Consider the following 15,000-nt stretch of genomic DNA (forward strand, 5'->3'; position numbering starts at 1 on the left):
AGCATTTAAAAAAGAAATGTTAAGTTTCTCTTGAATAATCAACTTCGACAATATTCAGGTTTCTCTAAAAATAATCCGATACTGAATGGTTACTAGGGAAGGAAACAAAGTAGCGAGATGAATTCCTATGTGTAGAAAGTGTACAAAGTATGAGATACTCCTCGGGATTACTTCGCAATTTAGTTCCATCGCAACTTTTCAGTTATTTTGGAGAACGAACAAAAGAATTTAGAAAAGTACATAATACGTGACATCTCTAACCATATAAAAAGGGAGCAATGATAGACGGAATACTGATGCAAATTTAGAAGTACAAATGTGATGTGTATGCACTGCACGTGTGCTTACACATGCATAAAAATGCATATGTCAATGGGTGTTTGTAAGAGTTTCTTCTTAGTACTGTGCTATCCTTGATCCCTTCATTTTGGAGATAAATTTTGCTTCTGTGGTTTTGAGTAGTTTCAAGGAATGTGCTTTTAAATGATTCGTGTGGAATGTTTCCTGTAAAACGATGACTAACATATTTAAATGAATAATTTAACGAGATGAAAACAACGTAAATTTGCAAAATGTACGTTAAACTAATGGGAAATCAAAACAGCTATCCAATAACTACTAAACCTAACCTAGGGCCCTATAAATACTTGCAGCACTGATACAGTATCATCCAAATTCAGAGTGATGTTTTGCCTATGTTTAGCCTATGTCCACACAGCATGAAACACTTAAGAGAACATTCCTGTCTCCGTTCAACGCTCTCTGACTGAAAGATCACACCACCACGAGAGTGTGTGACATACTACTGCAGGTGACTCCCCTGGGGTAGTACGCCACCACAGAAGACTTGACCAAGTAACACCACAACATAATCCAATGGAGGGGGAGGACGTCGAATACTGTTGGTAATACCTTGGAGTGGAGTAGCGGTGGGCGTGGGCGTGTAAGGTGAGTGGGGCGGTGAGAGGGCAGAGGTGGGCTGCAGCTGTTGGTGGTGGTGGGCGCGCTCGAAATGAAACGGGTCCAGGGGATAGTCTCCCTCGAGGGAGAACCCCCGGCCCAGGGAGTATTCCCGCCCCGGGGAGCACTCCAAGCCCAAGGAGAACTCGGGATCCAGCACTGTCACAAAAAGGAGGGAGAGGGAGGGGGAAGTGGAGAGGGGGGGACGACAATTTGAAGGGAGAGGGGTGAAAGAAGACAGGGTGAGGTAGACGTTGGAGGTATTGGAGGGTGAGTGGTGGGGAAGGGGGTGGGAGGGGTCACAGAAGGGCAGCGCACCAAAAGCCACAGTGTTAGTATAAAAGACATGATCTTCGGAAGCTTATTCAAAACAGGGGTGCGTATACAAGCTGAGACACACACATACTGTGCACCCGTTCAAGTGTTAATAAAAAAACCCCAAACACTTAACTTAAAGTCTCTCCCTACCATCGGCATATGCAAGTGATCAAGACTGAGCAGACAAAAGTGCTGGCATATCACAGAGACGTATCAATCGGGAACAAACACAAAAAAAGCTGGGAAACTGACAGATAACCAAAAAACTGAATGGGAATAAAGTTACAGTAGGCATATCACAAGATGTCAAATGCAAGGAAAAGTACCGAAAACATTAACAAAAAAATTAATTTAAAAAAACAATGAAATGGACATATCTCAATCAATATATTTTGAAGTATAGAAATTCATATTGTACTGACCTTGAGAGTCAATCGAAAATAAATCCTCATTATAAGAAAAGGGTCCAAGGGTCTAGATTTCATTTTGTTTTGTCAAGAAGGGACATTAAACCCCTAAATTACAATCTACTTCATCTTTAATGTTTTCAATACCAGCTGAAACTGCCGATGGCACAAAGACACTACTTACGACTAAATATTACTAGAAATACGAAGCATTACCGAAATGTTCCTTTAAAATTACCAGTATCTTATTAACATTTAGGTACAGTTTTCTCTATTTACTCTCTGCTCACTGCCTTCTGGGTAGGAAAGATTTGGAAAGTTTATAATATAAATACAGTGGAAATGTCACAAGCTTTGGTAAGCTTAAAAATGTATCGCACACTAAAATAGACAATTAACTATAGTATCGAAACAGGAAGCCATAACTTGACGTCATTTCGGTAAAGCTATTTCTATCTAGGTGCTAATCAGTAAAGATTAGGTGCAGCAAGTACAATAAAGAGAAGACTTAGGTTGTTATCAAAAGTAATGTAAGGATGTTAATCGTTATCAGTGATGACACGACAGTTTTTTTACGTATAAACCGGGACTTTTAGTTGGAGAAAGTTACTAGAATCATTCTCAACATTTACTCGAGCTAACTAGAGGCTCGACGTCACGAAACAAACATCCGGCAGACATGTTAAGGATTACTAATGTTAACACAGATGTGCAATGATGTTTCCTGATCTATTACCGAACACTGCTTCATTACCCAAAATAAATGGGTGTACAAATGAATTAGGTGTAGTCTACCGTAATACATATAAATATATCTGACAACTAAATCTGCTAAAATTGTGAAATTTTAATCGATAATGCCTTAACAATACACTTGCAGTAAACAGACCAGCATCTCATTCTTAAAATACTATCCTTAAGTACTAGGGGATATATATATATATATATATATATATATATATATATATATATATATATATATATAGGGAATAACTGTAAAATGTTATACTAAAATTACACCGTAGGGATTAGGTCTAATTTAAAATACAAATAAAAAATCTCGCACTGAAGAGTATTTTATCTGAAGGTTCCGAAAAGGGGTTGGAAATCCACTGAACAAAATATCTCGCTTCTAAGAGAATTTTGACAAAAGGTAAACAAAGTAATATTTTTTGTTCGTCTTTCTTTTTTTCAAGATGATTACTTACTTCTTGGCGAGGTTTTCGGAACTTCAACATGAAAAGGATTTCATGGTGATATCAAAAAATAACATTTACTTACCTCTCGTAAGATGTCGATTAAACAAGCATTGGAAAAAGAGAATGGAAAACATGCGGGATGGAAAACACCATATTCGGCCTCCATTATAACCAGACTAATGTGATCAAACATGCACTACTGAATATGTAAACGATCAAAGTCACACTATCATGTAATCTGAACTATGATGTGCGTATATTTGAGTTTGAAACGTCTAACAAAATATACCAAAAGCTAAATTTTACAGAATGCTGATTACCATGCCATAATCAATCATTGACAGACCTTTTCAATTTCTCTTCAACTTCCCACAAATTATTTTTTATTGCCTACTAAACACCCTAAACCAAGAAGCTCCAACAGTTCCTAAATATGACCTTTGTTGACAGGAGAAATCAATATGTCGCTCCACATAATATTTCGCGCAATATAGTACTAGTAATCAGTAACTTTATAAAAAAAAAAAAAAAAATTCGTCCGTTAAAGTAATAATAATCAGTAACTTTATAGAAAAAAATATTTCGCTCAATAAAGTAATAATAATCAGTAACTTCGTAAAAAAAAAAATATTTCGCTCAATAACGTTATAATAATCAGTAACTTATAAAAAATATTTCGTTCAATAATGTTATAATAATCAGTAACTCTGTAAAAAAAATATTTCGCTCAATAAAGTAATAATAAGCAGTAACTTTATAAAAAATATTTCGCTCAATAATTTTATAATAATCAGTAACTTGATAAAAAATATTTCGCTCAATAAAGTAATAGTAATCAGTAGCTTTATAAACAAAAACAAGGCAATTCAAACAAAATGTCCTATGGTCAAAATCCCTAACAATAAGGGGATGTAACAAAGATGAGGATTTGGTCGATAATATACAACAGAAACTTGAAATTCAAGTTGACATCTTACAAAGGGGACAAGATTCTTCACAGACTTCGGAAACATCTAACAATTCAAACTGACATCCAGTATGAAAACTAGGGCGCTGGAAAACTTGAACGGGGGCAAAACGGCATCACAACTCACAAAACTTCTCGATAAATACCAATTTCTTTCTTCCGACACATTTACAGAACAACTACAGGAACATTTAGCATCGTGAAATACATCCCTCTACCCGCTCCCCCTACCTTCCAAATCCCATATCCGACCCCACCCCTCCTGATTTACTGATGTACTTTACGCGGTGACGTTAGGCTTAGCTTCAGGCCTAAGGATACAACAAAACCCATAAACTTTTTTTTCTATTTCTTTTTTATTTTGTCAGAGGTCATCAACGGCCACTTCTTCCTTCACTGCAACAAAGATACTTCACCTGATGAGCCTTAAGTAACATGTGTTTTTTTTTTACTTAATAAAGAAATGATCAGGTTACCAATTAAGCAATAAAAAATGCATAATAATAATTATGCCATGCCAATATGGCTCATATATATTGTTCGGTTATTCATAAATCTACATATAAATTTAGCATAAAGAGAGGATCTCATTAAACATATCTAAAAATGACGATCAATACGTTATCAAGTAACATATTAAATCAAAAGTGTTAAATGGAAACTTTAATACAATAAGTCTCTTATTACTCAACAAATTTACGTTTAGTTTCAACCGATGGCAAATGGGGCTCTACCAAACACGTTGTCCTAGTTGGGTACAAACCGCCTCAATAAATTAATTTATCAAGTAAACACAAGTCTAACGAAGTTCGTCCTCCTGGTGCACGACCATAAAAGGTTACATTCGTGTACTCCAATGACTAAAACCACGATATATAGTACCTTGTGTCCCTCTTTGTTAAGTTTATTGCTTTGACGCTGTTTTAACTGCTATTCCCTTATAATTCAGGGATGCAAATACAAGTCAAGACTTCAACTCGCGAAGCGAAGCAGTTCGGTAATGCTTTCAATCTCTCCGTTGCTTTGGTTATATTAAGCTGGAAACTTGATAGCAAGAGCTTGCTTTAGATTTTTAAAATTCTGATTTACAAATCAGTTTGTGGTGTAACTTGGAATCTGAACTTCGTTTAATTAAAGGATACGAAGACGCCTCTACAGATTTTAAGACTAAACGTTAACGTCAGATACAGACATATGAATCAATTTCCTATAACTTTAAATTATCCTTATTAAATAAAGTGATACACTATTCACATTACTATATCACGTGCTGCTGTAAAACAAACATTCCAAAAGGTTCGTCGGAGCAGAAAAGTTAGCCAAAAAGTGTTACTGAGAAATATACAGATAAATAAACCACTTATCATTAAGTTTCCAAAGTAAAAATAACTGCTTTGTCTGAAATGATTACCAGAGGTCAAAATTATAGCTGGACGTGTGAATCTACTAGCCTTTGTTTATGAAAGATCCTGTGAAATAACTTGTAATTTCATTTGGAAAGTTCGACGATATGGATGACTCTTGTCGATGTCAAGCTACTCACAAACGGGAAAAAGACTAAAATAAAGAAAGAAACTCTACGGTCATTACACCCAGCATTTAACTTAATCCCCCAACCAATTGATTTAGTGCGCATCACGAATCCATTTTATTCTGTTCCTAGACAACACTAATAACCTCCGGGATAATGAGATATACGTTTAACATTATTTTAAACACGAATGTTCAGGGAAACATATTGTACTTTATATTTTGTAATTATAATGCAATTCTAATTAGTGTAATCCTGCTGTCATTTTTGACAAAATATACGCTAGTTCAATATTAATTTCAAAATATGTATCAAAGCAGATCGAAGCAGCAGGGACTTTTATTTTCTAAAATCTTCCACTATCTGTACAAGATGAAAAGCAAAGACGCCAGAAATATGTCAATTCTGTTTCTCAAATCTTTTATCATTTTTATAATATCATCGTTGATCAATAATATATTCCGATCATTAATATTCTTGTAATCCTAAAAACAATAACAATAACAATTTATCTACATAAAACATGCAAAATAAACAAATCATGAATACATAAGTAGTTCATTTATTGCATCCCTCTATTTATGCACTAAATATGCAGATAATAGTTACTATGGGTCGGAAATACGAGTTAATGTATCAAATTTAACTGGAATTGCATGCTAAGTGCATTATTTAATATATATATATATATATATATATATATATATATATATATATATATATATATATATATGTATACATGTGAGTGTATGTATACATACATGAAATGCTTATGCATGCATGTATGTATATGTGTATATATGCATACATACATGCATTTGTATGTATATTACATGTGAATGTTATATAGACATAAGTATCTTATGTCTATATATACATACGTATGCACATATATGAAGCCATCTTAAATCGCAAAACGTGCCCTGTCAAACGCAAAGCAAAAAAAATAAAATAAAATAAAAAAGTCATTCCTAACTGGCATGACCCTACGAAATTCATTCCAAGTAAGGAAAACGAACCTCTTACCCACATCTCAGAACTCCGATGGCGATGACAAGATTTTCTCTAAATGAAAGTGGTGTCCTTAAGGGGATTCATACTTACATTTCTTGGGAGACTTGACTGAAGTGAATCTAATAGCAAGCACGAGGATGAAGAGAAGGGTCACCTAAAGATTTGGTGTCTTAGTCCTACGATAACTTTGTTCATTGTTTGTTTGAGTTTTTTGGTTCGAATGTATGTGTTTGTGTGTTGCTGTTGCTGAATGCTAACATTTTTATATTTGTTTCACTAACAGTCCATCTTCTCGTGTAACTTATCAGTGGGGGAATAAAAAGAAAAATTTTGGAACAAATATAAAAAAGCAACTATAAAAATAAATTTATATAAATATGTTTGTGTGTTGCTATTGTTGAATGCTAACATTTTTATATTTGTTTCACTAATAGTTTATATTCTCGTGTGACTTATCAGTGTGGGAATAAGGAGAAAAGTTTGGAACATGTTCTATTAAAAAAAAAAACTACAAAAATAAACGGATATAAATGTCGAAAAATAAAAACCATGAAATAATTTTAATATAATACACTTAGTACCCTGAAAAATCAAATAAAATCTAATATCTTTTAAACCTGAACTACCCTTCAAGTCTTCTAATATGTAAAAGGAAGAAAAAAAATTAAACCTACATTTCTCCCCCTCTCCCACTGAAGACGGCCCATAAGTTTCCACTCCGCATGCATACACACACACACACACACACACACACACACCACACACACCACACAACACACACACACCACACACATATATATATATATATATATATATTATATATATATATATATATATATATATAATAAACTTAAATAACCCTGGGAGTTCAGACTCCCACTGAATCAATCATCAGACAATTTTCCCTGATGTAGTTCCGTAGTAGAGCACAAACACTATACTGAATTCAGCTGTCTAAATACCTTACTATATAGACTAACTGATCTCCAGGGTTCATATTCTCCTCAGGCCTCACTCATCTTTTTCAAGTAACAGGAAAATGGTATAAATACCCTTAGCTCAATTATTTACTCAAATTCTGTATAATGGCCGACCTGATTCTAACTTCCAAAAGCAGCTTCACGTCACTGTCGAATACCAGATAATTTAAGGACAATTATAACTTTCAAAAGCTGAAATAAGTGGAAATCTAAAGATTTAATGACTTACATACAATATAAACTACGGTTAAGGGGTATTTTTAAGAATAAAAAGGTGTGATCCAACTTCCAGCTTACTGAGACGCATGCAAGATTTTCCCTTAAGGCACAAGTTGTAAACATTATATTCCTAACTTTTAACGTAAATTAAAACTTGCTAAAATCTATGGACACATAGAGCCTTGTTTCACCCACGAAAATTAAACTAAATACGCTATATTTTATAAGAATCAATTTTCTGTACTGTTATAAACATGCACATTATTTATTTCTTACACTGTCACTCTTAATTAAAAAAATCATAAATATCCTATCCTAGAATTCCTGTATTTTTAACTCAAAGCGAAACACCTTTTTCAGACTTTTTCAGGCTCTTCCGTAGACCTTTCCTACTCCCCCAGCAACAACAGCAAAATAGCTCGTAGGCTTACTCCCCGAGTAAGCGAAAAAATCAAATAACTTTAGATAAAAAACTTAACAATACCATAATTATAACGGGAGAGCTTTCAACGCTTTTGTCCTTAAAACAGGATTACAAATTGAGAGCCAAACCAACAATAAGCATTAACTGTCATGTACTTAAAAAGAAATTCACCACCTATGACTTCCAGGACATCACGATCGATGCATGATAATTGGGCATTTTCGGTTTAACAAAAGAGCGAAGGAAGGGCGTTAGTGTATATATATATAACTACCACAAATAATAAACAAAGATTAAAACAATAAAAAAAAATTTTACATATAGCCTTACCAGTGTTTTAAAAAATGTGCAGATACGGAATTAAAGCGATCTAAACAAAAGAGGTTTATGTGTACGTTCATTTGACCTACATTGCGATGTATTATACAGTTGTACGTGTATGTCTAATTCACCTATATTGAGATGTATTATATAGGTGTACGTGTATGTCTAATTCACCTATATTAAGATGTATTATATAGGTGAACGTGTACGTCTAATTCACCTACATTGAGATGTAATATACAGGTGTATGTGTACGTCTAATTGACCTATATTGTGATGTATTATACAGGTGTACGTGAACGTTTAATTTAACTACATTTCGATGTATTATACAGGTGTACGTGTACGTTTAATTTACCTATACTGAATGTATTATACAGGTGTACGTGTACGTTCAATTTACCTATACCGAGATGTATTATACAGATGTACGTGTACGTTTAATTGACCTATATTAACATGTATTATACAGGTGTACATCTATCTATATATGAATGGTCCACCCAGAAGTAAGATCAACGGAAGGTCTTCATCACCCTAACGCTAATTCAAGTTTAATTAAGACATCCATAAAGAACAGACGAGAGAGAGAGAGAGAGAGAGAGAGAGAGAAGGACTCTTACCTATGGGCGCTTTACTACTCGAAACGAAGGATACTCACGGGAGTCGCTGAGAGAGAATCCCAAAGAATCGTCCTGATGGAACGAGTGAGTGAGCGAGCTGATCTGAGCGGCCAGCTGACTGAACTCGGCTGACCTGACCATGGCGTCACCTGGGTCGGTGACCCCCACGCCGTCCGACATGCCCAACCGGGCAACCAGCAACCAACCAGCAACCAACCGACCGACCAATCATCCAGCAGCATCGAGCGGTAGTTACACAGCAGTGGTGGGAGGACCAATAGCGGGTGATGGTGGTAGAAACGTTGATGGTGAATTGGTTGTGACGGTGGTGGTGGTTATACAGTAGCGGTTGGTGGTGGTGGTGGTGTGGTTGCAGTAGCGGTAGTAGTAGTAGTAGTAGTGGTAGTTGGTGGTTGTAACAGCAGCAGCATAGAAGGGGTGGTGGACGTGGGAGAGAGATAAAAAAAAAAAAACGCAAAAAGGGGACCAGTTAGTACAGGATCTAAGGAACCGAGACCACTACACGACACGTCTACAAGGATACAAATGGGGTGGGGGAGAGAAGAAGGAGAAAGAGAAAGAGAAAGAGAAAGAGAAAGAGAAGGAGGAGGAAGAGGAGGAGGAGGAGGAGGAGAGAAATCGACAGAGAGAGAGAGAGAGAGAGAGAGAGAGAGAGAGAGAGAGAGAGAGAGAGAGAGAGTAGGAACAGAGGGGAGGTAGTAGACAGGTAAATACCACCAGGTTGTAATGAGCACTACTACACAAAAGCACTTAAATCAATCACCTGGCGGAGGGAAGAGATTAAGACATTTGCGGAAACACACTGCCGGGTGAGATAAAGTGGGGATGAGGGGCATGAATGCTTATGAAAAAAAAAGGCATTGACCAAGTTCCCAAAAACCATAATGCAAAGGCAAAACCAATTTTTTTATGTGCCTGCCACCAAATGCCTGTCAAACCTGGAAAAAAACACAGCCTTGGCCCCAGAGCTTAGGGAGTGGCAGGGGGTACAGAAGCCAAATAAAACATTCCGTGTGGACATAACTCTCCAAACAAACCGTTATTTTGCTCTTTTCAACGTTTTAAGTCTGGTTACTGGCTTCTCTGGCATCTGCCTAAATTAGAATATCATTTTAAAAAACTCAAAAATATTACCATGAACATTCCTTACAAAATGGGAACGGTTCTCTTTAAAAAAATTGACAAAAAAGTTATACTTATACTACTTTATAAATGTAAAGAACTCTGGAGAGGCAAAGCATATAAAAGAAGCCTTAAACCAATACTTATTCATCTTCCAATACTCACCTTTGCTGACGAAAGCATATTGGCAACAGAACTCATTTACTTACGTATAGTATCCCGTTCACAGACGAAATGAATCGTTTTCAAAAAGATGAATTGTTTTACCTTTTTGTACACAAATGCTATTGACACTCTTCCTTCTTAATATAAATAAATAAAAAACAAATTCTATCCGTTAATAATGCAAATAGAAAACAAGCTCTGTAGTTAAACTAAATCACCTATAAGGCCTAAAGCAAACACTAGCTATTATTACTTATCAATTTGTCAATTGAAAAATAATGCACAAGAACACGCCTGAAAAAAAAACTACCACCACAGATCTAAGCATCAAATGAACTAGATGTCAATATGCATATCACATAAGTTAATCGTTCATTGCAACCCAGCAAAACTGCAGAGACAAAAAATCGACACCGACGCTTTATGCATCATTCTGATATTGCTTTATTCGCAAAGGCAAGAAAGACTTCCTGGTCGTATGCAATACGATCTTGCAACGGCAAACTTTGTGCATATTTCAAGCAGGTGCCTGGCGAGTTTCCCAAGGCGAGTCACAACAGCCTTTCTTTTACAAACAACTTTGAAAAAATTAAAAAATTAAAACAACGAAATGATAAAAAGTGTTGCGACAAATTGTTTCACGAAGTGTTAGGATAACTAGCTGGGTTATATTAATATATCTAAAATACGGCAACTATCTGGGTTATCAATAATTCTAAGATACGATATTACAAATAGTATCCTTTAAAATAAATGAGCACATTCGGTTTAAAATCATTTTACCTACTGTATACTACGAAACCAATTACTCATTACAGTGCATCTAAAAGGCAACGAGATACCTTTCGCTCTTACGTCAAGTGAGCGTCAACTTACTTAACAATAAACAATGACTATAATTTTAGCTGATTTTGAGTCTACTAATATAACTGATAAGCTATAACTACTCGAATCACTATGAAACAATTTGAGGTGCAATGCCAAACACAACTAATTACTGCTACTGAAATTCTTCAATTCACCAAAAAAAAAATAATAAAAAAAAATTTAAAAATCAGCCGTATGTGTCGTAATACATACCTAAAATACAAGACTCAAATCATACAGTTAACACTGCAAAAAAAACTACATGGCATGATCATGGAAAAAAGGAATTACCCAATATCATCATATTCATAATAATTACAATATTTTTTGTTTATTATCTACATGAATTTTTCTTCTGGTTTTTATGCATAATATTTATATTCATGTTCAAATATAAAAGCTAAGCGAAAAATAAAAGCATACTGAAGCGAGCAAGACTGAAAAACAAAACATTTCGTTTAGGGCTTGGGCATAAGACAAACGGTAACCCTCCCATGAACATGCCATCGCAAACTGAGACAGAGAGAGAGAACAATCGACTTTCATCTCCCTGAGGAAGTCGAACTACAAGGAAGATCGGTAGAAGTTTGCTTCCTTCTTTTTTCAGGACCAAATTTCAAACATTTTTTAAAAAAAGAGGTACGGATAAAAATGGTGAAAATCAACAACAGCCTTGTGCAAACACAAACCCAGAAGCGTGCTTTGGCATCGGTCAAGAAAATAAAATGAAGCGAAGGAACCAGAGAGAATGAGGAAGGAGAAAACACATCTCAAAAAACGCAGGTAACCAGATTTGAGAGAATGAGAAAGAGAAAACGTTTTAAAAGTTACACCAAAACGCAGCGGAGGAAGAAAAAACTGGAGGGGCAAACAGCTAAAACCAGAAGAGAGAGAGAGAGAGAGAGAGAGAGAGAGAGAGAGAGAGAGAGAGAGAGAGAGAGAGAGAGAGAGGTGCTAAATACAAAACAAATCTTTCAGCTACAGCGTGTGGGTGAACACATGGGGAAATTACAAGAGAAGCGTGTGGGCGGCTTTAACAAGTGTTTCATAAGACGGGGAGAAATACGCGACGACGACGACCCCATGGCAGGGCGCCGCCCTAATCCATGGGCGTCGACGGGCGTTGAGGGGTTGTACCTGGAGAGCCTGGCGAAGTGAGGGTGGAGCGACCCTTTCGGCGACTCAGGGTGGACACCCGGCTGGACGGTTCGCTGAAGCTACGACCTGAGGCCCAACATCAGACGGTGGAGGAGGGAGAGGGAGTGGTAGTAGTAGGAGGAGGAAGAGGAAGAGGTGGAGGTAAGGAGGAGGAGGAGGGAGAGAGGCAGTGCCACCCAGCCAAACATCAACACACGGCCACCACACGGGGTTTACAGGGCGGAGGGACAAGGCCAGGGAGACAGGACACCACACACAATTAGAAAATGACGTCAGACATCACGCCAGGCCATGACAGAAGCCGATTTGTTTACATATTTTATTTTGGGATAAAATTGAAAATCAAAGAGTGACACACACACATAATGAAGTAAAGAAATTCAAACGTGAAAATCGATCAAATATTGACAAAAAATATTTAAGATAATGGCGGTGGTATACGGCCATTTCAAAAACACAGGTGAACATAATAAGCAAAATGCATAAAAGATTTACCAAGGTAAATTGTGGAATAAGAGTGATTAAAATAATGGCATTAAGATAAAAAAAAACCAAAGACGGAAAAACAAAGTCGTGTTTAAGAGGGACAGTTAGTCGAGGAACGATAGAGGAAGACATGTTCATTGAGGAGAGGAAAGAAAGAGACTTATTAGAAAAATTAGAACAGCAGAAATCTTAAAATAACATATCAATATATATATAAAAATATCAGTTTTCAGTTTCCACTGAAATGAAAATGAGAAGGAAAATCACCTGAAAAACAGTTATAAATATGTACATTTTAACTTAAATTAGCAATCACATATGTAAATTTATTGAGTCAATTCCCCTAATATTTATGTGTATATATATATATGTATAATATTCAACCTTTGACTAGGTATTCCCCTCAGAACTAGGCCTCTTCCATTCTATTAACTTCATTATACCGGGGATGAAACTTCATAAAACCTAACATAACTTTCGTGTAATTCACAGAAGAGCAAATCATTCATCTTAACAATGATTATCCAGCTCATATTCGGTTTTTATTTGCTACTCTCAAAATAGGAATTGTTAACTTCTAGATATTCTGTGAAATTTAACTGAATGGTCAGATCAAAATGTTACTTCGGCTCAGATTTGGAAATAGGCCACGCCCACTCCACAGCACAGATGCCATATGTCAGAATTAAATTAAACGCTTCAACATTTCAGTAACCTCCATAAATACAAAAAAAGACTATCACTTAGTAGTGATTATGGTTTGCTCTACAGCTATCAAACTAATTTGTTCTAATTAACAACTAAGCTTCTGGTCTGATTCACTTACATTACTGAATGGTCACCTAAAATTATCATTTCATTCTAGATTTGGAAATAGGTCACACTCACGCCATGGCACAGATGCCATATGTCAGCACTGAACAAGAGAAATTACTATCATTCTCTAGTGATTATGGCTTTTCTATACCTATTTAACTAGTTTGTTCTAATTAACATCTTAGCTTCTCGTTTGATTCACTTATATTAATGAATGGTCACCTCAAATTATTATTTCACTTTACTTTTGGAAATAGGCCACACCCACTCCATGGCACAGATGCCATACGTCTGAATTAAAGAGAATGCTTCAACATTCAAGTAACATTCAAGGAATGACTATAATTTCAGTGATTATGGTATGCTCTACATCTACTAAACTAACTTGTTCTAATTAACATCCAAATTTCACGCCTAATCGACTTACAACACTGAATGGTCACCTCATATTATCATTTCAATTTACATTTGGAAATAGGCCACGCCCACTCTACGGCACAGATGCCATATGCCAGAATTAAACAGGATGCTTCAACATTCCTGTAACATTCATATAAACAAATGGAAGGCCTAAGATTTCCTAGTTATTATGCTTTGGTCTATACCAACTAAACTAATTTGTTCTGATTAACATCCAAATTTCTCGTCTAATCCGCTTATCTCTCTCTCACCTTCGGTCTCATCATCGTCGTCGAAGTCTTCCAGAGGAGCGATGTCATTGGGAGCGTTCATGGACATCAACGAGGCCATACTCTGCATGTCTTCGTCTCTGAGGACAGAAGGACAGAAGAGTCATTATAACTAAAATGAACATTTGGGGGTATTAGGGATAAATCAATCCCTTTAATTAACGTTCAGGTGCAGCTAATCATCACCTTTAACAATAAACACAATTAAAAGAATCGAGATAATGACAGCGACATTAACACCAACAGATGCAGCAATATAGACAGACAATGTGTTTGAGAAAAGCCATAATCAAAACACTACTAAAGAAAGACAGATGTAAACACCATTGCCCTATAAAAAAAAAACTACTGTACCAATGATAAAACCAAATATCTTTCAAAATAAATGTAAACACTAGCCCCATACACAAAAAACGAAAGTAGAAATGACAAAATAAAATATCTTTTATATCAGATCTCACTTCACTATTACAATGCCTGAATATCCGCCACGCAACAATGCAATGCAACTGGAGCAGAAAACTAATCAGCAAACGCATTCCTCTGCCCCGCTGACCAAATTATATTTGTAATCCTGAACGCGTCCTTGCAACAATGCAATTGTGGCAAATACCAACGCGTACACACATACATATACATTATGTATACAGTATATATATATGTGTGTATATATATATATATGTGTATTTGTATATATATATATACACACA

At 35.9% G+C, this 15,000-nt stretch overlaps 1 protein-coding gene across 1 annotated transcript in view; it reads right to left on the bottom strand.

Moving 5' to 3' along the window:
• The window catches only part of LOC135208312 (EH domain-binding protein 1-like protein 1), a 323,948-nt gene that overhangs the window by 33,916 nt on the left and 275,032 nt on the right, over positions 1–15,000 (bottom strand). Inside the window, exons 6-9 of the mRNA XM_064240415.1 lie at positions 14,273–14,370; positions 12,279–12,365; positions 9,005–9,115; positions 913–1,119 (exon numbers count right to left, since the gene is read on the bottom strand). Of these exons, the coding sequence (XP_064096485.1) occupies positions 913–1,119; positions 9,005–9,115; positions 12,279–12,365; positions 14,273–14,370 (503 nt within the window). The remainder of the gene's footprint in view (positions 1–912; positions 1,120–9,004; positions 9,116–12,278; positions 12,366–14,272; positions 14,371–15,000) is intronic.

The sequence above is a fragment of the Macrobrachium nipponense genome, chromosome 35 (genome assembly GCF_015104395.2).
Source record: "Macrobrachium nipponense isolate FS-2020 chromosome 35, ASM1510439v2, whole genome shotgun sequence".
Classification (NCBI taxonomy): Eukaryota; Metazoa; Arthropoda; class Malacostraca; order Decapoda; family Palaemonidae; genus Macrobrachium; species Macrobrachium nipponense.